Raw genomic sequence first — 25,344 nt, 5'->3', positions numbered from 1 at the left:
AACTGATACAGCCACTATGGAGAACAGTATGGAAGTTACTTAAAAAACTAAAAAAACATAATAAAAACCCAGCAAAAACCATAATTCAGAAAGATACATGCACCCCAATGTTCACTGCAGCACTATTTACAATAGCCAGGTCATGGAAGCAACCTAAATGCCCATCAACAGACAAATGGATAAAGAAGATGTGGCACGTGTATACAATGGAATATTACTCAGCCATAAAAAGGAACGAAATTGGGTCACTTGTAGAGACGTGGATGGACTTAGAGACTGTCATACAGAGTGAAGTAAGTCAGAAAGAGAAAAACAAATATCATATATTAACGCATATATGTGGAATCTAGAAAAATGGTACAGATGAACTGGTCTGCAAGGCAGAAATAGAAACAGAGATGTAGAGAACAAACACATGGACACAAAGGGGGGAAAGTGGGGATAGGGGTGGGATGAATTGGGAGATTGGGATTGACATATATATACTAATATGTATAAAATAGATAACTAATAAGAATCTGCTGTATAAAAAATAAATTAAAAAAAAAGTCTGCAGGTTCTGCCTTTGCTTTTGTGGGATCCAGCAACTATGTAAGATCTTGTGTTAGATTACAAAATGATGATGCACCACGTGGAGTGGAAAGCTCATAGCTGGAAGCATGTTAGTGAAGCCTTTTTGGATCCTTCAGCCCCAGCTAAATAGGCCCAGCCAACCCCAAGTGGAGTAGAGATGAACCATCCCCACTGTCCTCTGCTCAAATTACAGAATCATGTGCATAAATGGGTGTCCAGTAAGTACTGAAGGGGTTCATATACATAATTTCACATAAATATATGGTGAAATATATTCTTAATAAAATTAAATATATTTTTTTCAAATATTAGTTGATGATTTGTAAGAGAGGAGAGTATCCTTTCCTACAAACATTACTTTGGAACCAGGATTGTTAGTTGCCTGCATACTTGTGGGAGCAGAGATAATGAACAAACAGATTATAGTTTTATAATAAAATAACTCGGGAATCAGGTTAATAGTTATCTAAGGCATTGAAAGGAGTAGAACAGGAAAGAACCTTCCTTATTTCTTTTGTATTTTTTTAATACCAAAACCCATATACTCCAGTTGCTGTTTCTAATTCCCAACACATCTTTAGCTACACAAAGCTATCCTGGTTATCTTTACCTACTATGGTGAGGGTGGCAATAAGGAAAAGCAACATAGTCACAGAAGTGCAAAGGTTTCAAGTCATGGAAAAAAACCACTTAATTACAGTACTTACCTTAATGAAACATGTTACTCCAAAACTGGTGCGGGCAAACTTTTTCTGTAAGGGTTCAAATACTTTAGGCTTTGCAGATCATATGGCCTCTGTTGCAATTATGAAACTCTGCTCTTTTAATGAAACAATAATAAATGAATGGGTGTGACAGTATTCCAATAAAAATTTTTAAATTTTTATTGGAATATAGTTGATTTACAATGTTGTGTTCAATAAAATTTTATCTACAAAATAAGGCAGCGGGCTGGATTTGGCCTGTAGGCCATTGTTTGCAAACCTCTGCTTTAGAATAACATTTCCTTTTCTTTCTTTTTCTATTCTCTTTAACTAGAACAGTTACTTAAGAAAAATATAATTTGCAACAGAAAGATACAATGCCACTCTACCATTTACCAGGTTTGTAACTTTGGGGACATTATTAAACCCCTCTCTGAGTTTGTTTTCTTATCTGTCAAATGGAAATAAAAATTTGTACCTCAAGTGATGTTGAAAGGATTCAGTAATTGAACACATATAAATACTCTGATTGAACTGGTAGAACTCAATAGTCTTTCCCCTTTGTGAATCAGTAAGGATTACTTGAATATGAATATGTCATGAACTTCCTATTTGTCTTTGATCTTTATCTACTTACCAACATACTCACTGATCCTACAGCAATGGGTTTATCCTTCAGTTCTGGATTGTCCCTCATTTCTACAGCTGCATAGAAAGCATCCATGTCAATGTGTACTATGGTATTGTTCAGATCCCGGCTGTGTTCCAATTCCATTGCAAATCTGTCAACCTTAATTTTTAAAAAGTTAACATACTTTAGACAACACAATATTGAAATACCACTAATCATAACACTAATCTTTTTTTTTTTTTTTTTTGGCCAAGTGACTTTGGATCTTAGTTCCCCAGCCAGGGATCGAACCTGGACCCATGGCAGTGAAAGAACCAAGTGCTAACTGGACCGCCAGGGAATTCCCAACACTAATCTTACTAATCTTACTTTTAGTAGGTGTCAATTTGTCTCTGTCTGTCCATCCATCCATCTGGCCACCCACTCACCCACCCATCCCCACACCTATCTATTCGATTACTGTTTATTAAGGCTTTTATTTTCATGAACATAGGCAGTCTATTCTCAAATATCATTCCCTACTAACTCTTTCATTTTTCAATACCCACAAGTACATAACAGGTACTTAATAAATATTTACTGAATGAATAAAGCATTCCAACTGTTTATATATCAAATGATTCTACTGTTTTATAAATTTGGAAAACAACTTACTGTAACTAAAAGCTTCAGTTTAGGTAAAATAAACAACAACTCCCACCTGACTCATAATATTAACATCTTAGAATATTAACAAAGGAAATGTACAATAAAAGATTATACTTCTTTGGCATATGATGTTTATGCTGAATACTACTGTACAATCAATCGTCCTAAGGCATACTGTAAACATTTCCTCTGTAGAATTGCTTTTACAAGGCTAAAATTTGATAACTGTTAGTGTATTCAAATCAAAATTGAAAATTTAATCTGTAATTTATCCTTTCATGAAATTTCAACATATATAAATATATCAAATATAACAGTGAAGAATCTTTAAGGAATTTTTTTGTTTCTTTACAGAAAAAGAGCTGGATTGATAAGAAAGAAGAAAGAGAAATGAAAGAAATAACCAAAGTAGGGCAGTAAGAAAAGGGTTTATGTAGCAGACATACCCATTCCCAAGTGTTCCTTTTTTGTGGCCTCTATTATACAGGCTGAAAAAGCTAAATACACAGTTTTCTAGCTTCCCCTGCAGCTGGGGGTGGCTGTGTGACCATTTTGATCTAGTAACATATAAGGAAGTCAGTAAGAGCATTAAGTAAAATCATGAAGAGAAGAGAAAAGAAAGCTATTGAATGAAACAGAATACATAAAGAGCATGGAAGAGTGTCTTGGCACATGGTACAAGTTCAATAAATGCAATCTATTACCAAAAGGATCACTGGAGAACTGCAAAACAAAGCAGTAAAAAATTAAGGGAAAAGCAGCCAGAAAGAAATAAGTGGGGTGAGCTCTGGAATGAAAGCAATTTCCATCATGTGGAGATCCCTAGAGTAGGTTTCCTAAAAGGTGGAGAGTTTCAGGGGCATAATTTAGCTTTTTCCCCTCGTTGGACTTCAACCTTGTTTTCATTCTGCAGAATTTTTTTTCCAAGGTCTTCCTTCTTAACATTATAGTGACGCCTGGCCTACTAGCTACAAGTTAAAACTGCAACTCCTCTTGTTTTTAAAAAAATTTATTTATTTATTTATTTATTTATGGCTGCATTGGATCTTTGTTGCTGTGTGCGGGCTTTCTCTCGTTGTCATGAGCAGTGGCTACTCTTCATCGCGGTGTGCGGGCTTCTCATTGTGGTGGCTTCTCTTGTTGTGGAGCACGGGCTCTAGGTGCACAGGCTTCAGTCATTGTGGCACATGGGCTTCACTAGTTGTGGCGCACGGGCTTAGTTGCTCTGTGGCATGTGGGATCTTCCTGGACCAGGGCTCGAACCCGTGTCTCCTGCATTGGCAGGTGGATTCTTAACCACTGCACCACCAGGGAAGCCCCGCAACTCCTCTTTTAGAAACAATCACCCTGATTCATATTTGTCTCCAGTAGCCACAGTGAGACTTCCTAGAGGATCCATTCCTGTTTAGGCTGCAACTCACTGAATAAGCTGGGGTGCTCTGTGCCTTCTTCAGGCTGTTCCTCTGTGCAGAATGCCCTTCTTAGTTCTGTCACCAACCCTTCAAGGACCAGCTCCGACGTGTCTCTGTAACTTAATTGGATCTCTGTCCTCTATGCCACAGAATTCAATATTCCCTTACTTGTTTTCCTGCTCTTACTATGGCACTTACTGTAATATTAGACTCTAAATTGTGAGTTCCATCAGGAGAAAGACCTTATCTGCTTTAAAAAGTTTTCCTCAAAGGGAGATTAAAGGGTACAAACTTCCAGTTACAAAATAAATGAGTCACAAGGATGAAGTGTACAGCATGGGGAATAATACGGTAATAACTTTGTAAGATGACAGATGGTAACTATAGACTTATCCTGGTGATCATGTTGTAACATACAGAAATATTTAATCATTATATTGTGCACCTGAAACTAACATAGTGTTATAGGTCAACTGACCTACTTCAGTTAAAAAAAAAAGATGAGTAAGATTTGGGGTCTAAGGTACAGTATGATAACTATAGCTAACAATACTGTACTGATATGTGAAAGTTACTAGAATGTAAATTTTAAAGGTTCTCATAATGAAAATAAATAATGGTAACTATGTAAACAAGCAAACAAACATAAATTCTTTCCTCATAAAAGAGAAAGGGAGGAGAGACTTGTACACCCATTTATACATATCAGTATAAATTTTATTCTTTTATATATATTTATTCTATATATATAATATATATATTTCTGATTAAAAAAGAGAAAGTACTATTTGTAGAAAAAGTTTGGAGAAGGCTGATCTCACACAGTTAGATACCACACCTAATAAACGGAACGTTTTAACATTACTCCAATTTATCATCCAGATTTAGAATAACTATTTCTTCCAGTACTTCAATTTCAAACTAGAGAATAGCATCCTGACATAAAAAAAGATGTAAACAATTCATGGAGACTAATAAAAACAAGGGTAGATTAAAAACGACTCTATATCAATCCAGAAAATGTGCCTTAGATTTGAGTCAACTGAGAATAAGGGAGCAGCATCTGAAATACCTTAACCCAGAAACGCTGAAAAGAAAAAAGATAATAAATAGAAAACAAACCAAATGGGAAAAAATTCTCCTTAGACTCATACATTAATGCTATGACAGTTTCCTCAGCAATCTATTGTCTTTTCTGTGCTTAAAACAAGTGTACAGGTGCCAAAAGGAAACCTCGCCACTGAATGACTCACATTCCACTTTGCTTTACTATCTCTCATTAGTCACCCTTATCTGAACTCTTTCTTCTACATCTACCAAATGCATACCACCACTGCTTTTTTCCAGTTTCTTCTACTGAAATTCTCATTCATGTTTTCCTTTCTTCCATTTTTCCTTCCAAATGACTTCCAAGTTCTGATTTGAGTCTCTAATATGTACCCAGTCCCTCTTGCTACAGTTCAGAGCCAGCATGTGTCACAGTGGGTTTTTGTTTGGGTCTCAAGCCTGCCACTTACTAGTTACATGATAGTGGGTAAGTTAATCCCTCTCATCCTTACTTTCTTTATTTGTAAAGAGGGACTAAACCAATTTCAAAAGGTGGAAAGAATTAAGAGATACCCATATGACTCACTTATCTAGGGATATGGTAAGGGCTTAGTGATATTAACTATAATTTTTAAAGTAGAAATGACATTTACTGAGTATATTATATGTAATATGAAAAATGCTTCTTATGTTAACTCACCTAATGGTCAAATTAATTGAGAGAATAATTATTATTCCCATTTTATAGATGAAACTAAAGTTCAGTAAGATTATTTAATTTGCCCTAAGTCATAGAGCTGGTAAATGTTAGAATTAGACCTGGAAAACAGGTTACTCTAAAGCCTGTGCTCTTTCCATTATTTTAGGATACCTCCCTAAAATGAATTCTTAAAGTGTATAACACTGAAATAAGCTCAAATCAAGCTCTAGTGGTATATTTTATACCATATTATGTCTTATTTATGTTTTAAAAGTCCCGCTTTTGGATTACATTTAGGAGACTACTTCAGAAATATTGTTTTTCATTTTCTTGACTTAATACTACCCTAAAAATTGTTGAGTAAATCTGGGTTCTCCAAATCAAGTGTTAAAGTGGTCAAAATGCACTGATTTGCTGTGTAGTTGCCATTTAATATAACATGGATGTTTGTCTGTTCAATTCAAGAGCCCATGTTATAATAAGATGTTTTGACAGCTACAAAAATGATTGTGCTTTTAAGAAGTTTAATGAGGATGGGATGGGGTGGGGAATACTTAGGGAGGTTCTCAAGAAACATCAAGGGAGTTTATGCCTACAGAGCTTTCTTATCTTATCACACATAATAAAATCTACTATTTGGAAATTTCATGACTCTAAAATAGAAACACATTTCCCATGAAAACCTCTGTGTTCTTTCAGACCTTCTAGACTCCTTAGGATTTCCTCAATACCCTCCCACTTATACAACTTCTTTTAAAGGAAGCTCAAAAACTGAAACAATTTTACAATCAACATAAAACACATTTCCTGCCATTTCCCTTGCAAAAGATGCTGCAGAGCCTCCCATGGAATATCAACTAAAACCGTAGCAAAACCTGAAGTACTGCTACACAATGTACGGTATTTTCTGTTTCCTCAGATTTTTAGCATATTTAAGGAAATGAGCTTTAAAAGTAGTATAAACAGCAAGAAGCTGTTATATTGTACCACTCCTATGTATTACATCTTTAAAACTTTATTAAAGGTACTTGTAGACTCTAAATCAATAAAACTTACCAAAAAGAGAAAGTAAACTGCCTAAGGATTAATATCAACTTAAAAACAGTGTTACTGTGGACAGAATAGAATTTCTTTTTAACTTGATGAAATACTGCTTAAACTTACGTGAAAGACACAATGCATGAGAAAAAAAATTTTTTTTCTGAAGAGTAGTGAGGGGGAATATTAAACTATATTATTATGATTCAATAAATAAAACTGCATGGTACTGATATGGGGAAAGATTCAGTTGATTAAAAGAGAGTCCAGGGACTTCCCTGGTGGCGCAGTGGTTAAGAATCTGCCTGCCAATGTAGGGGACACGGGTTTGAGCCCTGGTCCAGGAAGATGTCACATGCCATGGAGCAACTAAGCCCATGTGCCACAACTACTGAGCCTGCCCTCTAAAGCCCACGAGCCACAACTACTGAGCCCATGTGCCACAGCTACTGAAGCCCACGTGCCTAGAGCCTGTGCTCCGCAACAAGAGAAGCCACTGCAATGAGAAGCCCACGCACCACAACAAAGAGTAGCCCCTGCTCACCATAGCTAGAGAAAGCCCGCATGCAGCAATGAAGACCCGACACAGCCAAAAATAAAATAAATTTATTTTAAAAAAAAGAGAGAGAGAGAGAGAGAGTCCAGAAACAAATCCAAGCACAATGAAAATTTAGTATATGGAAGTGCCTCATTTCAATTCAGTGGAGAAAGGACTTATGATTAAATAAATGATGTTGGGACAAGTGGATCACCATTTAGGAAAAATAATACCATTAAGGGAAAATATAATACTATTTAAGAAAAATATACTTCATACCTTACATCAAAATTTCAAATGGACTAAAGATTTGAATATAAAAAAACTATAAAAATACTAAAAGAACATACAGCCTTGGTTGTGAGGAATAACTTTCTATGCACAATACTAAAGCCAAGAAAAAAATTTTTAACACTGCTGGATTTGATTACATAAACATTTAAAAATGTACAGGGAAAAAAATCCCTGCAAAATTAAAAGACAAACAACATATTAGAAAAATCTTTACAACTGGCAGAGAAAAAAATTTTTTCATGTATGATAAGATCTATAAACGGGGAGAAAAAGATACAAACTCCTCTAGAAATGTGGGCAAAGAGTATTGCTTTAGACTGCTAGTTGAACCCTGAAATCTACTCTCTCTTCCTTCTATAGTAATAGATTTTTAGCTGACACATGGCCACCCACCTAGAGAATATATTTTACAGCTTCTCTTGCACTTAGGTGTGGCCGTGAAACTTCAATGTGAGCTAAAGTAATGTGTGCAAATTCTTTTTCACTTGTTTAATAGTAAATTACTTTCCTTGGATGATATTTTCCTTGTTCTTTCTTCCTTCCCAGAGGCTGGAATATGGATTGAAGGTAATCCATTTCTGTCAATCCAGGTAAGGATAACACTAGGGGATGATAGAACAAGACAATGTAGAACCTGGGTCTCTAAATTACTATGGTGATCAGAACCACCAGACCAGCTGGGACTACATACCTATTATGTAGGAAAGAAATAAACTTATTTGAACCATTTTATTTTTGAGTCTCTTGTGCTAGCTACTTAGCCTATATCCTAACAAACAGAATAAAGGAGGATATTCCCACAACAAGGAAATATTGATGGCTAATTCATATGTGAAAAGACATTCCTTCTCTGTCATAGTCAAAGGAAGGCAAATTAAAACAACCATGAAATAATATTTTAGACACTGTATCAGCAAAAACTAAAAGACTGGGCTTCCCTGGTGGCACAGTGGTTGAGAGTCCGCCTGCCGATGCAGGGGACATGGGTTCGTGCCCTGGTCCGGGAAGATCCCATGTGCCGCGGAGCGGCTGGGCCCGTGAGCCATGGCCGCTGAGCCTGCGCGTCCGGAGCCTGTGCTCCGCAACGGGAGAGGCCACAACAGTGAGAGGCCTGCATAACACACACACACACAAAAAAACTAAAAGACTGATAAAATTGATAAAATCTAGTTTTAAACAAGTATGTGAGGAAACCAGCACTTTTATGTTGAATATGTAAAATGGTACCATCTTTGGTGAAAATAACAGAACGGGAGAGTACAAAGATACATGAATACAAATGATCATCCCAATGTTGTATATAAAGCAAAAAACTGGAACCACGGTGGGATGAGGTAAATAAATTATGCACCTCCATACAGTGGACTGCTATGAAGCATTAAAACTGATGATTTGACTGACAAATCATCTTTAGTCATGATAGCAGACCACTTAACACAGAAGATAAAAAACTAGCTTGGGGCTTCCCTGGTGGCACAGTGGTTAAGAATCTGCCTGCCAATGCAGGGGACACGGGTTCGAGCCCTGGTCCAGAAAGATACCACATGCCGCGGAGCAACTAAGCCCATGCGCCACAACTACTGAGCCTGTGCTCTAGAGCCCTTGAGCCACAACTACTGAAGCCCGTGCCCCTGGAGCCTGTGCTCCGCAACAAGAGAGGCCACTGCAATAAGAAGCCCACGCACCGCAGTGAGGAGTGGCCTCCGCTTGCCACAACTAGAGGGGGCCAGTGCACAGCAACGAAGATCCAACGCAGCCAAAAAAAAAAAAAAAAACCTAGCTTATGCTCTAGGAAAGCATATATCAAAAAAGAAAATGACACACTGTAGTTTGATAAAGAAAACAAAATTTATAATCTTTGAACTCTATCATGAAAAGAATTTTGTAGCACAGTAGATTAATATTATAATTTTATTGTTATGTTATAGCTTAAAGTGCTTTGTAAAACTGAATCAGATTTTGATAGAGGGTAAAACTTTTTTTTTTAATTAATTTATTTTTGGATGTGTTGGGTCTTCGTTGCTGTGTGCAGGCTTTCTCTAGTTGCAGCGAGTCGGGGCTACTCTTCATTGCAGTGTGCGGGTTTCTCATTGCAGTGGCTTCTGTTGTTGCAGAGCACAGGCTCTAGTTGCATGGCCTTCAGTAGTTGTGGCACATGGGCTCAGTAGTTATGGCTCGCGGGCTCTAGAGCTCAGGCTCAGTAGTTGTGGTGCACGGGCTTTGTTGCTCTGCGGCATGTGGGATCTTCCCGGACCAGGGCTCAAACCCGTGTCCCCTGCATTAGCAGGCGGATTCTTAACCACTGCGCCACCAGGGAAGTCCCAGAGGGTAAAACTGTCCTTAAAAGTAAACTTTAATGTTACTGCTTTGAGTTCTCAGTCTACCACATGATGCCTTGTAGCTTGGCTCTTCTCAAACTCTTCTACTGAAATAACTTTTAATACCACAGGAAACTGAGTATTTATTCCCCAAAGATGCTGAAGAAGCCAAAGGCCCCACATTTTTAGAAGTCTTGTGTTTTATCTTAAAAGTTCACATACATTTGGCACTCTACCATTTACATGACTTTTCGTTTTACTGTAACACAATTATGTTTTAAAGTACTTTCAAATTTAATTGGTTAACATGTTCTCCCAAATCTTTTTTGCAAAATTAGTTTTTCAGAAAACATGCCACATTTATCTTGTAGGCTTTTCTAGCTGCAATGTACATACATAATAAAAAGAACAGGGCCTCCCTGGTGGCGCAGTGGTTGAGAGTCCATCTGCCGATGCAGGGGATACGGGTTCGTGCCCCGATCTGGGAGGATCCCATATGCCGCGGAGCGGCTGGGCCCGTGAGCCATGGCCGCTGGGCCTGCGCATCCGGAGCCTGTGCTCCGCAACGGGAGAGGCCACAACAGTGAGAGGCCCGCATACCGCAAAAAGAAAAAAAAAAAAAAAAAAAAGAACAAAAGCTTTGGATTAAATCCTAGCTTTGCCAACTACCTGTCATATGAAGCTGGGCAAGTCACAACCTAACTAAGGCTCCATTTACTCTTCTGTATAATGCAGGTGACAATGTCTAGGTGTGGGTCTTTATGTAAAAGGGTAGAGCAGTATTTAACAAAGTTGTTATGCACATTTGTTAAATTTTATGCTTTACAATGTAATGAACATTTACATTTCACCTTGTTTTCAGTTATGACTTGACCATGATGCATTTTAACTATCAATTATTATTCTGCCAGCTTCCACTTTATTTAGCAATTGAATTAATACCTGTAATTGTGCTTTCCTTAGCTGCTGGCTGGTAATTTGAGCCTTTTGTTGCATCATATTTTCAATTCGTTGGTTGACTTGCTTTTCTTTCTTGAGCTCGTTTCCATAAAATCTGGACCCCTACATAGGAAAACAAAATAAAGTATAAGAAGAATGTTTGAAGGAAGCATCACTGCAAACCTGATGGCTAAGAGCACAGACTCTAGAAACAGAATGACTGAATTCAAAACTTACCTCCATTACTTACTAGCTAGGTTACCCTAAAATTAATCTTATTATGTCTTAGGTTTCCTTATCTGTAAAATGAATTTATAGTTACCTAAATCATAGGAATGTTGTGAGGCAGTATGTAGCACAGTACAAACTCTAGAGATGAGTACAGATCTGCACTCAGAAAATAACAATGTGTCCTAGGTGGGATCCTCCGGGCATATCCAAGGCCTTAGAGTCAGCTGGGTCATCAGTTATCTCCTTCACTTTCACTTAAAAATTATTGTAAAAAATTAACTAACAGAAACCTCAATTAAATAGTCAGAGATCAGAAGGGGGAGCTCTCATGCCCTTTGATGATAGTAGAAAGCAAGACAAAGAAGACTCCTTTTCTGGCAAGAACTCAGCCAATGAAAAGTCAAGGACTCTGTTTACTATACCCTTGCCAACTTCCTTTCCCCTTATTGGAAAGAGTTTTCCTCTCCAGGTTTGCTGGGGACTTGCATTTGGCTTGCCATGGTTGCAGACCTTGAACTGCAATTTTCCGCTGATCTTGAATAAACCCATTTTTTTAGTGGAGAAATAACTGGCAGTCTAGTTGTTTTAGGTAAACAGTACTTTAACAAATTTAATGTTAGCCATTAAATAAAATGTAGAAAATAACTTTTAGAAAATCATCCATCATTCCATCACTGAACATACTATCTATTTATAAGGTGGATGGACATTTAATTATTTTCACTTTTTGGCTATTACGAAAAACGCTGCAATGAACAATTGTGTACACATTTTGTGTGGACACATGTTTTCATCTTCCTTGGATAAGTACCTAGGAGTGGAATCTCTGCATTATATGGTAACTCCATGCTAAACCTTCTGAGGAACTGCCAAACTGTTTTCCAAAGTGGCAGAACCATTTTACAAACCTACCAGCAATGTATGAGGGTACCAATTTCTCTATATCCTTGCAACATCTGTTACTATCTTATTTTTTTAATTTATTTATTTATTTATTTATGGCTGCATTGGGTCTTCGTTGCTGTGCGTGGGCTTTCTCTAGTCGCAGCGAGCAGGAGCTACTCTTTGTTGCGGTGTGCAGGCTTCTCATCGCGGTGGCTTCTCTTGTTGCAGAGTGTGGGCTTCAGTAGTTGTGGCACGTGGTCTCAGTAGTTGTGGCACAAAGGCTTAGTTGCTCCATGGCATGTGGATCTTCCCAGACCAGGGATGGAACCTGTGTCCCCTACATTGGCAGGCGGACTCTTAACCACTGTGCCACCAGGGAAGTCCTGTCTTATTTATTACAGCCATTCTAGGCTATAATACTATGAATGGCATCTCATTGTGGTTTTAATTTGCCTTTTTCTAATGACTAATGTTGAACATCTTCTCATGTGCTTATGAGCCATTCTTATATCTTCCTTAGTGAAATGTCTATTTATATCTTTTGCACATTTTTTGATTGGGTTGTCTTCTTATTTTGCAAATATTTTACCCTAGTATGTTGCTTATCTTTGTTTTGTTTTGTTTTGTTTTTGCGGTACGTGGGCCTCTCACTGTTGTGGCCTCTCCCGTTGCGGAGCACAGGATCCGGACGCGCAGGCTCAGCGGCCATGGCTCTCGGGCCTGGCTGCTCCGCGGCATGTGGGATCTTCCCGGACCAGGGCACGAACCCATGTCCCCTGCATCGGCAGGCGGACTCTCAACCACTGTGCCACCAGGGAAGTCCTATCTTTGTATATTTTAATGGTATCTTCTGAAGTACAAACATTTTGAAATTTGATGAGGCCCTATTTGTCAACTTTTTCTTTTACTGACTGTGCTTTCAGTGTTGTATCCAAGAAATGTTTGCCTAACCAAAGATCTCAAAGATTTTCTCCTATCTTCTAAAAGGTTTATTTCTTTAGTTCTTACATTTAAGTCAATTTTGAGTTAATTTTCAGTGTATGGTGTGAGTTAAGGGTCTAATAAGTTCATCTTTTTTGCATGTGGATATCCAGTTGTTCCAGTATCATGTGCTGAACAGACTATCCTTTTGCCTTGGTACAAATATCAATAAACTATAAACATTTATTTCTAGACTCTCAATTCTGCTCCATTGTTCTATATGTCTAGCCTCATGGCAGTAGCACATTGTCTTGATAACTGTAGCTTTATAGTAAGTTTTGAAATAGGAAAGTCAGACCCCCATGCTTGTTCCTTTTTACAATTGTTTTGATTATTTTAGGTGTTTCTGATTTCCATATAAATTTTAAAATCTGTTTGTCAATTTCTGCAGAAAAAAAAAAGCCACTGGAATTTTGATGAGGGAAGTACACTGAATCTACAGATCAATTTGGGGAGAATTGCCTTCTTAACCATATGGAATCTTCTCATCCCTGAATAGCCATATGTCTCCATTTTTTAGGTCATTATCTTCCCTCACCAAGTTTTTGTAATTTTCAGGGTACAATTGTTGCACTCCTGAAATCCCTTAAGACTTTCTATATATTAGATCATGTCACCTGTGAACAGATAGTTTTAATTCTTTGTTTCCAATCTTGATGCTTTTTATTTCTTTTAATTGCCTGACAGCACTGGCTAAAATGTTCAGAACTAGGTTGAAAAGAACAGGTGAGATTGGGCATCCTTGCCTTGTTCCTGATTTTCGGGCAAAAGTGTTTAGTCTTTCACCATGAAGTATAGTGACAACTATAGGGTTTTTTGTTTTTTAATTTTTATTGGGGTGTATAGGTTTTTATAGATGTCCTTTTTAGGTTGCAGAAGTTCCCTTCTATTTCAAGTTTATTAAGAGTTTTTAGCATGAATGGGTATAGGATTTTGTCAGGTATGATTTTTCTGCATCTATTGACATGACCATGTGTTTTTTGCCCTTAATTCTATTAACATGGTATAGTACATTAATTGATTTTTGGAGGCTAAACCAACCTTGCATTCTTAGGATAAATCCCATTTGGTCATGCTACATAATCTTAATATATTGTTGGATCCAGTTTGCTAATATTTTGATGAGGACTTCTACATTTATAAAGATCTATAATCTTCTGCTTGTCTGACTTTAGTATTAAGGGGATACAGGCCTCAGAAAGAGTTGGGAAGTGTTCCATCCTTCTTTATTTTTTGGAAGAACTTATGGAGTATTGGTATTATTTCTCCTTTAAATGTCAAATAAAATTCACCAGTGAATACCCAGAGAAAACCATAATTCAAAAAGACACATGCACCCCAATGTTCATTGCAGCACTATTTACAATAGCCAGGTCATGTAAGCAGCCTAAATACCCACTGACAGACGAATGGATAAAGAAGATGTGGTACATATATACAATGTAATATTACTCAGCCATAAAAAGGAACGAAATTGGGTCATTTGTTGAGACGTGGATGGATCTAGAGACTGTCATACAGAGTGAGGTAAGTCAGAAAAACATATATCGTATATTAATGCATGTATGTGGAAGCTAGAAAAATGGTACAGATGAACTGGTTTGCAGGGCAGAAATTGAGACACAGATGTAGAGAACAAATGTATGGACACCAAGCGGGGAAAGCGGCGGGGTGGTGGTGGTGGTGTGATGAATTGGGCGATTGGGATTGACAGGTATACACTGATGTGTATAAAATGGATGACTAATAAGAACCTGCTGTATTAAAAAAAAAAATCACCAGTGAAGACATCCTGACCTCATCTCTTTTTTTTCTTTGGGCGGGGGGAGATTTTTGATTACTAATTTAATTTCTTTCCTTTTTATAGGTCTATTTAGATTTTCTGTATCTTCTTAAGTCAGTTTTGGAAAATTGTGAATGTCTAGAAATTTGTCCAATTTATTGGGATTTGTTTTAAAATACTCTACTTTCCACCTCCAAAATTCAGTACGGAGAGGTAAGTGAGAAAGATGAAACAATATTTGTAAAAATGTTGATAACTGCTGATGCTGGGTGATGATTACCTGGGATTCACTATACTATTCTAATTTTGGGTATGTTTAAAATTTTCTGATAAAAGTTTTTAAAAAGTAAATTGCTATGGAGTGGCAAGAATTAGAAAATTTCAATTTAAGAAAGATATTTCAGATAAACTCACCCCTCCTCCCTACTAGAGGAATATATATTATATAAAATATACAAATATATTAATATATAAAATACATAAGTATCTATTCTATGATTGATACATATTAATATCATACAAAATTTATATGGAAGAGCAAAGATTCAAGAATACCTAAGATACTCTTGTAAAAGAACAAAGGCCAAAAAAAGAGAACTTGTTCCAACAGATATCAAGACTTTAAAGTATTGTATTTAAGATCATGTTGTATAGTGCAAGAACAGACAAATAATCTACCAGAACAGTAGAAAGCACTGCAGATCAGTAGGAAAGGATGGACTATTTAGTAAATGGTACTGAGACATGGGGAAGAAAGAGGGAAGATCTGATAGGGACATCTAAGATAACTTAAATATTCTATTTCTTAACATGAAAACTAGGATCATAGGCTTTACTCTTTGTCTTTTAAAAATTGTTATGATGAAAATTTCAAAGAAGTCTGAAACAGAAAAATATAGAGATTGCTATAATAAATAATATATAAAACTATCACTGAGATTTAACAACTGTTAACATTTTGCTTGATTTCCTTCAATGATTTTTTAAGTGAACTGTTTTAAAGAAAATCACAGATATAATGAAATTTAGCTATTCTATAGAGTATTTTAGCATGTATCTTTAAAAATAAGGCCATTTTCCATAATAATATGTAATCATAATAACATTTCATAACTAATAAAATTAACAATAATTCCTTAATATTATCTAGTATCCTCCCTATATTCAAATTCCTGTAAATGTTCCAAATGTATTTGTTCCAACCAGCATCCAACCCATATGTTATATTTCCTTATTTCATCTCTTAATTATCTTTTATTGATACTTTTAAAATTGTATCTACATTTTATATGCTTAAAAAATTATTTTTCCCTCAACTCTTTATTTTAGAATTTCCAAATATTCAAGAGTTGAAAGAATAGTACAATGAACACCTATATGTCCTCACCTAGATTGACCAATTGTTGATAGCCTGCTACATTCGGTTTCTCTCCCAACTTTTATGTGTGCTTGTGTGCGCACACACACACATACACACACACTCACTCTCTCTTTCTTTCTCCACCCTCTTTTTTTGGCTAAACCATTTGAGAATAAGTTGGTGCAGTTATCAGCATACATTTGCTAAGAATAAGGATATTCTCTTAAATTTTACACCTTTCTGCATGGATATTTCATAATACATAAATGAAACCCCCCAAATGGTAGAAAAAAACCATTAAAGAACTCTTTTATGATCTTGGAGAAAGTCATATGTAGTTAACTAATTCAAGTACGTAAAAAGAAGCAAACAAAAAATTACTGCACAGGACTAAACTACCATGAGCAAAGTCAAAAGGTAAACAATAATCCAATGGAAAATTGTGCAAAGGGTAAGAAGAGACAGTGTGTAAAAAATACACATGTAAGTGGCTTTTAAACATATGAAAAAGATGTACAATCTCACTTTTCAATAAGAGAAATATAAATTAATGCAACCCTGTGTTACCATAGACTGGCAAATCCAGAAGTATAGTAACACACTATGTTGGTATGGTTGCAGCATGGTAAAACAGAGTCTCACATATTGGCAGTGGAAATGTAAATTGATACAACTACTATGGAGGCCAATTGCACAATTAATTAAAAACTGCACATGCATATATCCTTTCATGCTATATGTATTTGGTGGAATAATTCCACTTCTGGGAATCTCTCCTATAGTTATATTTGCACATATGTAAAGTTATGAAATACAAGCTTATTCACTGTAGTATTGTTTGTAAAAATGAAAGACTAGAAATGACTTATTATATGTCCATCCATAAAGATTCTGACTAGTTCAATAAAGTATAGTATATCCACATATGCAGGCATAAAAAAGAATGAAGATCTCTAGTTTCTTATACAGAAAGACTTCAAAGATATATTAACTGAAATAAAAACAAAAAACCCACAATTGTACTATTCTCCTATTGGGGTGAAAAAAAAAGGGTGAAAAAGAAGATATACGTTATTTTGCTTTAACATGCATACTATGTGCATGTGAAGTAGAAAACTGGATGGCAAAAGCAACAGAAGAGAAGGGAAATTATTCTATATGCATTGTAGCTTAATAACTTTATATATTAAAATATTAAAAATTATAATTAAAAGGATATTTAAAACACTAATTTTCTTTTAAACAGAAAGTTAAAAAGTTACTAAATTAAAGATATTGAAAGAAAAAAGAAACATACCTTTGTGGCTTCCATTATAATTTTGTTAATTTTCTCTTTATCTAATCCTTCCATTCCGGCTTTATTATCATTAAGTCCCATCCTTAGCAGAAGATCATCTTTGTAATTGTCATTCTTCTCCTTTGTGCTGTTATTCTTCTCCTCTGTGCTATCCATGGTGTAAACTTAAAGTAAAAAAAAAAAGTTAAAGTTAAAATGGCTTTTTTGGGAGAGGGGTGGACATTTAAAAGTTAAAATGATATAGAAATCAGCAAAATAAAAATGACAGTTAAGATTTTTGGTTATGGAGAAATAATTATTACTCAGATTTTAAAATTATTATCCCAAGATTATCATACTCTTGGAGGGAAGAAAGGAATCAACATTTCCTGCCAACCTGTGCTAGCCACTATGCTTGGTGCTTTACACGTGAATTTTACACAGCAGCCCTGAAAGGTAGAGATAAATAGAAAAGAAACCTAAGTTTTAGAACATGCCTAGCGACACAAATTTGATAATAAGTGACATCTGTGTCCGACAGTTCATGTTTTTCCCATATTAATACACTGTAAAAGAAATAAATACAAAATAACAATTTCCCTGCCTAACATTAAGATCAAAAACATTTATTACCTACTGTTTGCAGAGTTCCATTCTTAAATCAGTGAAAAAATATAGGAAGAAATATCTATCCACTTCCAGGAAATCATTACATTTTACATTGTTATGTCACTTCTAAGGTTGATTTCAAATAATAATTCTTTAGTGTCTTTATATAATTCTTTATAATTTACCTTCACATACATTCACTTTTAAAAACAATTATTACAACCATGCAAAATAGACTTGCTCATTCTCATGTTAGGGAGAAAGAAATTTGAATTTCAGGAAGGTTAAATGAATTGCCCATCACAATGGGTAATTATGATAATAATTGATAATAAGCAATTATGATAATTATCTGATAATATGCAAAAGAACTAGGATTTCAATCCAAGTCTTCTTACTCCAAGTCTAAAGCAGCTACCATGACATCACAGCTGCCCCCAATTTGGGGTTCACTTATACTACAAATAAACGGCCAGGTGAATAGCTGCCATGAATCTACAACAAATTATGGCAGTGATTTGCATGATTTACAGAGGGTTCATTTATTCTACTCTGCCTTGAGGACCTTCCCTCCCCACCACTCCCCTCCTCTTCCCTTCCCTTCTTTTCTTTTCTTTCTATTTAACATCCATCATCATATATAGTTTTTTTTTCGTGTGATGAGAACTTTTAAGATCTACACTCTTAGCAACTTGCAAGTATACAATACAGTATTATTAACTATAGTCACCATGCTGTACATCTCCATGACTTATTTTATAATTGAAAGTTTATACCTTTTGACTCCCTTTACCTATTTCCCCCATCCCCCTATCCCTCACCCCTCCCATCCACGCCCCATCCCTGCCACTGGCAACCACCAATCTGTTCTCTGTGAGTTGTTTTTTGTTTTTGTTTTTAGATTCCACATATAAGTAAGATCATACGGTATTTGAATTTCTCTGACTTATTTCACTTAGATAATGCCCTCAATAGGACCTTTTCTTTTTTTTTTTTTTGCTATACGCGGGCCTCTCACTGTTGTGGCCCCTCCCGTTGCAGAGCACAGGCTCCGTATGCGCAGGCTCAGCGGCCATGGCTCACGGGCCCAGCCGCTCCGTGGCATGTGGGATCTTCCCGGACCGGGGCACGAACCCGTTTCCCCTGCATCGGCAGGCGGACTCTCAACCACTGCGCCACCAGGGAAGCCCAATAGGACCTTTTCTTGATAGCTGCTTCCATTTTTGACACCAGCGAAGAATAAAATAAATTATGGAAGGAAATTTGAATACTGTGATTATTAATGACAGTTCCATTAGAACAAAAAAAGTGTATAACACAGTAGTTCTCAAACTTTGCGACACATTAGAGGGATGTCTGGAGGGATCTTAAAACTCTGGATGCCCAGGTTGTATCCCATACCAAATAAATCAGAAATTCTGGGAGTAGGAGCCAGATACCAGTATTTTTAAGAGATGCCCAGATAATTCCAGTGTGCCCTAAAGTATTGGAACCACTAGTGATGTTGTTTCTAGGTACCTAAGGGAATATAGGTTGATCTTCTGTTCTTATCATTTGAATTTTTTTCTCTTCAGCTTTCATATTCAGCCTAATATTATCCTGTATTTTGCCTTATGCTTTAGTAATCCAATAATTTCTTTTTCTAGTAAAACAGGTCAATGTAATTCATTCATAATTTCCCCAAACCAACACTACTGAAGAGTGAAGAGGCTAAATGCAGACATCCTACATTTAAGCTGCCTTGTCCTTTAAATGTTAAAATGTACGAAAGGAAAAGAAACAATTATTGAATGCCTACTACTTCACATATAGTATATTACTTAGCCCCAGAACTCTGAGAATTGGTTTTGGTCCTTAATTGGCGAGAAGAACTGGGCTATCAGCAATACTGGCACCAGGCAAAGTTGTGAGATAGGTAAAGTTAGTTTTCATTACCTTGCTGCTTTTTTTTTTTTTTTTTTTTTTTGGCCGCACTGAGTGGCTTGTGGGGATATTAGTTCCCCGACCAGGGATCAAACCTGGGCCCTTGGCAGTGAGAGCCCGGAGCCCTAACCACTGAACCGCCAGGAAATTCCCACCTTGCTGCCTTGTTGATGCCCCATCACCAGGTAACATATATCCAGTTTCATGGGCACAGACTTACTACCATCTACATGCTAATGACTTGCAAGTTTACAGCTCTAGTCCAAATGCCTGCCTGACATCTCAAATTTAGCAAGTCTGAAATTGACCTTCTCAATTCTCTGCCTCCATCCCCAAAACCAGCTCTACTTTCAGCCTTCCTCATCTCAGTTGAGGGCAACTCTAATCCCTTCCAATTGGTCATGCAAAAAACCTTGTAGTGATTCCTGACTCTCCTCTTTATCACACCCCACATCCAAACTGTCAGGAAATCCTGTGGGCTCTACTTTCAAAATGCAGCCTGAACGTAACCTCCTCTCACTATTTTCACTGCTTTCACACTAGTCTGAACCACCATTATTTCTTGCCTGGATTATTGCAATAGCAATAATCTTAAATAGTCTCTGTTCCTACCCTTGCCCTCCTATAGTCAATTATCAACACAGTAGCCCAACTGATTCTTCTAAATTATGAGTTAGGTCATATCACTCCTCTAATAAAAACTGTACAATGGCACCTCATCTCACTCCAGAATAAAACCCCAAATCTTTACAGAATCTGTATCCCTATTACCTGTTACCTGTCTACCCTCATACCTAATACTCTCCCCCTTGCTCACGGTTTTCCAACTTTGCTGTTCCTCAAATCAGCGAGGCACACTCTGATCTGGAGGCCTTTTGCACTGGCTGTTCCTTCCTCCTCGAGGGTTCTTTGGCCAGATATCCTCTTGTCTAAACCCCCTTATCTCCTTCAAGTCTTGGCTTAAATGTCACCTTCTTAATAAGGGCATATCCTGACTTCCCTATTTAAAATTGTAGCCTGATTATCCCTCCTTCACCCTCTTTCCAATGCCCCATTGCTTTTCATAGTTTACTTACTTATTATGTTTATCATTCCCTAACATAAGTTTACTTACTTATTATGTTTATTGTCTACCTCTCCTGTGAAAATGTAAGTTCCATGAGGGCAGGGAACTTTCTTCCCCACTGATGTATACCAAATGCCTCAAACAGTGCTTGGCACAGAGTAGGTGGTCAATAAACATTTGTTAAATGATCAAATACAGTTTATATCATTTTCTCATTTTTTTATTCACATAGCAAGTTCACATAATCACATTAAAAGATTGGGAGAAAAACTGCTTTTCTGAAGTTAATTTAAAAATACGTTGTTTTCCCTTACTTCAATATTACATATGTAAGGAAAGTATATGAGCTTAACCACTTTTGATTTTATAAGCCTTATTTTCCTATGATATTTCATGGTTAAATTGGTTTATTAAAGCTTTCAGGACTTCTATTATAATATAAGAATATTTTGAATTTACATATTAGAATGCTAGGCTCCATTAATATTAAAAAATTCTAGCTGGTATTTCTACCTTGGGAAATTAAGTTACTTTGTTAAATTTAATTTGTTTGATTAATATTTTTCAATTATATCTAAATCTAAGAAAAATCAATGGACAAAGGTAATAACATACTAAGTTTTAGCATACTTGGATCTCTATGAGTTCCTTTTGGTACTATCATTTGTGTTACTATGGTGAGTCTGCTTTTGTTGTTGTTGGTTAGTATTTCTGTTATTTTCAAATTTCTAAAATTTCTCATTAGCACTGGTTATCTGTATTCTTCCCATTAGCTCTGAATTTCTTTATCTAGAAGTCCACAAATTGAAAGGGGGAGCTTCTAGCAGAGATGATCACGTAATATAACAAAGTATGATAAATTCCATATTTTTGTGGGAAGTGAGATTTAGTACTACTTCAAATGGCTTTGTAAGGACAGCATATAATGGGAGTGCCTAGTATGATGTCTGGTACATGATAAACTCACAATCAATACTTATTATTTATTATTATTATTAAAGTTAAGCCAAATTTCCAGAGCTGTGAAAATCACTAGTCCTACTTTTCTTACGTCGCTCTTTAAGATAAAGAGACTCTAAAAGGGAACAGGGTACACTGTGAGCATCCTTGAGAAAAAGCTAATGTTCACAGATCATATAGATGAATTTTGTTTGTTTTGCTTCCAAAGAAGTATTTGTCCTACGATTACTATGCACTCACATATATAGTCCCAAGGTCTATGAATGGATATAACTGTGACTTATAAACAAAAAAATTTTTTGAGAAAGAGAATAGTCAAACATTTTTATAGTTCAATATTACAGAATACAGTCTGTTAACTTCAATTCAGAAGCTGCACAAACAGTAATGCACAGCTCAAAGGAAAGAACTCTGGGTTCTTGTGGTTTAGCATATTGGTTTAAAAGCACATTTTCTCTGAAAATATTCAAATTCTTCCAGTCTGAGTCTACCACTGACTATTCAGGTTACCACTTTAAAAATGTAAGGCCAACCTCTGTTTTGGTGATAGTAAGAAAGGAAAATTAGAATTTTTCAGAAGGAATTCTAAGAAAGAAGTTTTCTGCGGTAGGGTTCCTCCTCCGTATAAAAAGCACACAAGGGCTTCCCTGGTGGTGCAGTGGTTGAGAGTCCGCCTGCCGATGTAGGGAACACGGGTTCGTGCTCCGGTCTGGGAGGATCCCATATGCCGCGGAACGGCTGGGCCCGTGAGCCATGGCCGCTGAGCCCGCGCGTCCGGAGCCTGCGCGTCCGTAGCGTGTGCTCCGCAACGGGAGAGGCCACAACAGTGAGAGGCCCACGTACCGCCAAAAAAAAAAAAAAAAAAGCGCATAAAACTATGTAAACAGTATCACAAGTGCTTAGCATATTGACCAAAGTCACCTGGAATTAATCTACCAGGAAACAGGTAAAATATACTAAGGGTAACAGAGAGCGAAGGAAAGGATCAAGCAGGAGGGGAAGGAAGAGGGGAAAGAGGAGGAGGGAAAACTAAACTATAGTAGGCTCCTAGACAGAGCTTGCTTCCTATTTCTAACATACTGTAAATAACCAAACTCAATAACCACCCCCCCAGAAAACCTTTATATGTCTTAAGAACAAATATTATTTTTAAATCCCTCAAATGTTCAAATATTTAATGTCTGAACAGATTAAGCACCCAGTACAAAACTTCAGACTGTGATTAAATGTTCTTTTTTACAATCTACACTTAAATACAGTGAATTAAATGTATCAGATTAAGAATATTACTCTAATTTTAATGTAGTAATTTCCAAATTAATGCCTGACTTAAAGTTTTCTTTTTCATTTTCATTGCTTACAAAAAAGTTTTTTAAATTTTCAAGAAAATTAAAAAATCACAACCCCAAGATTTAACAGATTAATTTGTTAACATGTTCCTCTCCAATTATTTTACACACACATATATGAACATATACACTCAAACTGCATGCCTACAATTTTTTTAAGAAATTAACATTTAAAAAATAAATTTATTTATTTAATTTATTTTTGGCTGTGTTGGGTCTTCATTGCTGTGCACGGGCTTTCCCTAGTTGCGGTGAGCGGCGGCTACTCTTCGTTGTGTCACACGGGCTTCTCATTGCGGTAGCTTCTCTTGTTGTGGAGCACGGGCTCTAGATGCACAGACTTCAGTAGCTGTGGCACACGGGCTCAGTAGTTGTGGCTCGTGGGCTCTAGAGCCCAGGCTCAGTAGTTGTGGCATGCGGGCTTAATTGTTCCGCGGCATGTGGGATCTTCCTGGACCAGGGCTTGAACCTGTATCCCCTGCGTTGGCAGGCTAGCCACTGTGCCACCAGGGAAGTCTCTACAATTTCTATATGATGGGAATTAAAGCACAGAGGCACCTCTGTATTTTTAGCTTTAGCTTTTTATATCTTTGCAAAATAAGATGTACAAAAATTTCAAAATTATTTGAGATAGGATTATCTGCAATATTTAAAAATTTATATGTATCACTGAGAGAAATAACAGAAATAATGTAACCCCACAGATCTTAAACCAAGGGGATGTATGCTAAAAGAAAACTTAAGTTGGGAGTTCCCTGGTGGTCCAGTGGTTAGGACTTGGCGCTTTCACTGCTGTCCCCTGGGTTCAATCCCTGGTTGAGGAACTAAGATCCCATAAGCCACATGGCTTGGCCAAAAAAACCCTCAACCTTTCACCAAGGATTTAAGGTCTATTCTTTAAGAGAGAACCATGCATATATTCTCTTCAATTGTATTTTTCTTTCCTGAGTTGCCTATTAATTTAATTTATTTCAAAGATGAATGAGACAGAAGGCAGTCAAAAACCCTACACTCTACATAATCCTACAGATGTATAAAATTCGCACTTAGAGAATAATAAATTGAAATTATCTGCTTCTTAGTACAGAATGAAATATATCCTGATACAAAACACATTAACTAAACATCAGTTCAGGGACTTTCTTGGCAATCCAGTGGTTAAGACTCCACACTTCCAATGCAGGGGGCACAGGTTTGATCCCTGGTTGGGGAACTAAGAGCCCACATGCTGCGTGGTGTGGCCAAAAAAAAAAAAAAAAAATCAGTTCAAAGGTAAATTCCCAAAGCTCAGTTTATACATTCCAATTCTGATGATGAGTTGCATATTTTGTAAAAAGTCTTCCAGGTTCTTTAACAAGGAAAACTTTGTTTATACTCACACAAAGGAGGTAGGCCAAGAGGTTCTTTCATTGGGTATTAGATCAAGTCAGCAAAAATATTTACTTTTGTAGACGTGATACCAAACAGATTAATTATTTTAGTTGAGGTATATAGTAAAGCACACAAACCTTAAGGGATAGTTGAATACATATGGTCTTAGAAAAGGAGGAAAAGGTTCTCTTGTGGTACCATTTTGGGTATTGTAATAATTTTTAAAATTCTACAATCTCAAATGTTACCAATTTAATATAGAATTGCATAAGAAGCCAGGATAATAAGGGAAGGTTACACCACTAGTAGGAAATTTCAACTATTATATTATCACTATACTATCTCCTATATTATTAGAAGGAAAATATTTAATAAAGTCAGAACGAGTTGTACAGGATATTATTTTATTTTCCTATCCTGGGAAAATGATCACTTCAATTACCTCCTCTGCCAAATGGCTCCAATTTTTTCTGAGCCCTAATCTTGATCCACTGCTGATTTCTTAAATAGCTCTAACAGTCTACAGCAGGAGTTTAAAATATTTTTAGCAACGTAACCCTTTCACATGAAATCTCAAACTTTTCCTTAAATCTTTGTTCTACAAATGCTGTACAGCTCTCTTATAATTTCTTCATATATATTCTATCACTAAAGTAAAAGAATAGGTAGCCTAAAGAAAAGGAAAAGTTAATAATAAGCTTCATTTCT

The 25,344-nt window shown here is 36.5% G+C and overlaps 1 protein-coding gene across 1 annotated transcript in view; it reads right to left on the bottom strand.

Moving 5' to 3' along the window:
- Positions 1-25,344, bottom strand: part of POLK (DNA polymerase kappa) — a 68,141-nt gene that overhangs the window by 31,509 nt on the left and 11,288 nt on the right. The window contains exons 2-4 of the mRNA XM_060093056.1: positions 17,380-17,543; positions 10,846-10,965; positions 1,915-2,067 (exon numbers count right to left, since the gene is read on the bottom strand). Coding sequence (XP_059949039.1) covers positions 1,915-2,067; positions 10,846-10,965; positions 17,380-17,535 — 429 coding nt within the window. The 5' untranslated portion in view covers positions 17,536-17,543. The remainder of the gene's footprint in view (positions 1-1,914; positions 2,068-10,845; positions 10,966-17,379; positions 17,544-25,344) is intronic.

Source organism: Mesoplodon densirostris, chromosome 3, assembly GCF_025265405.1.
Source record: "Mesoplodon densirostris isolate mMesDen1 chromosome 3, mMesDen1 primary haplotype, whole genome shotgun sequence".
Lineage (NCBI taxonomy): Eukaryota > Metazoa > Chordata > Mammalia > Artiodactyla > Ziphiidae > Mesoplodon > Mesoplodon densirostris.
This window is presented reverse-complemented; position numbering and strand designations above follow the sequence as displayed.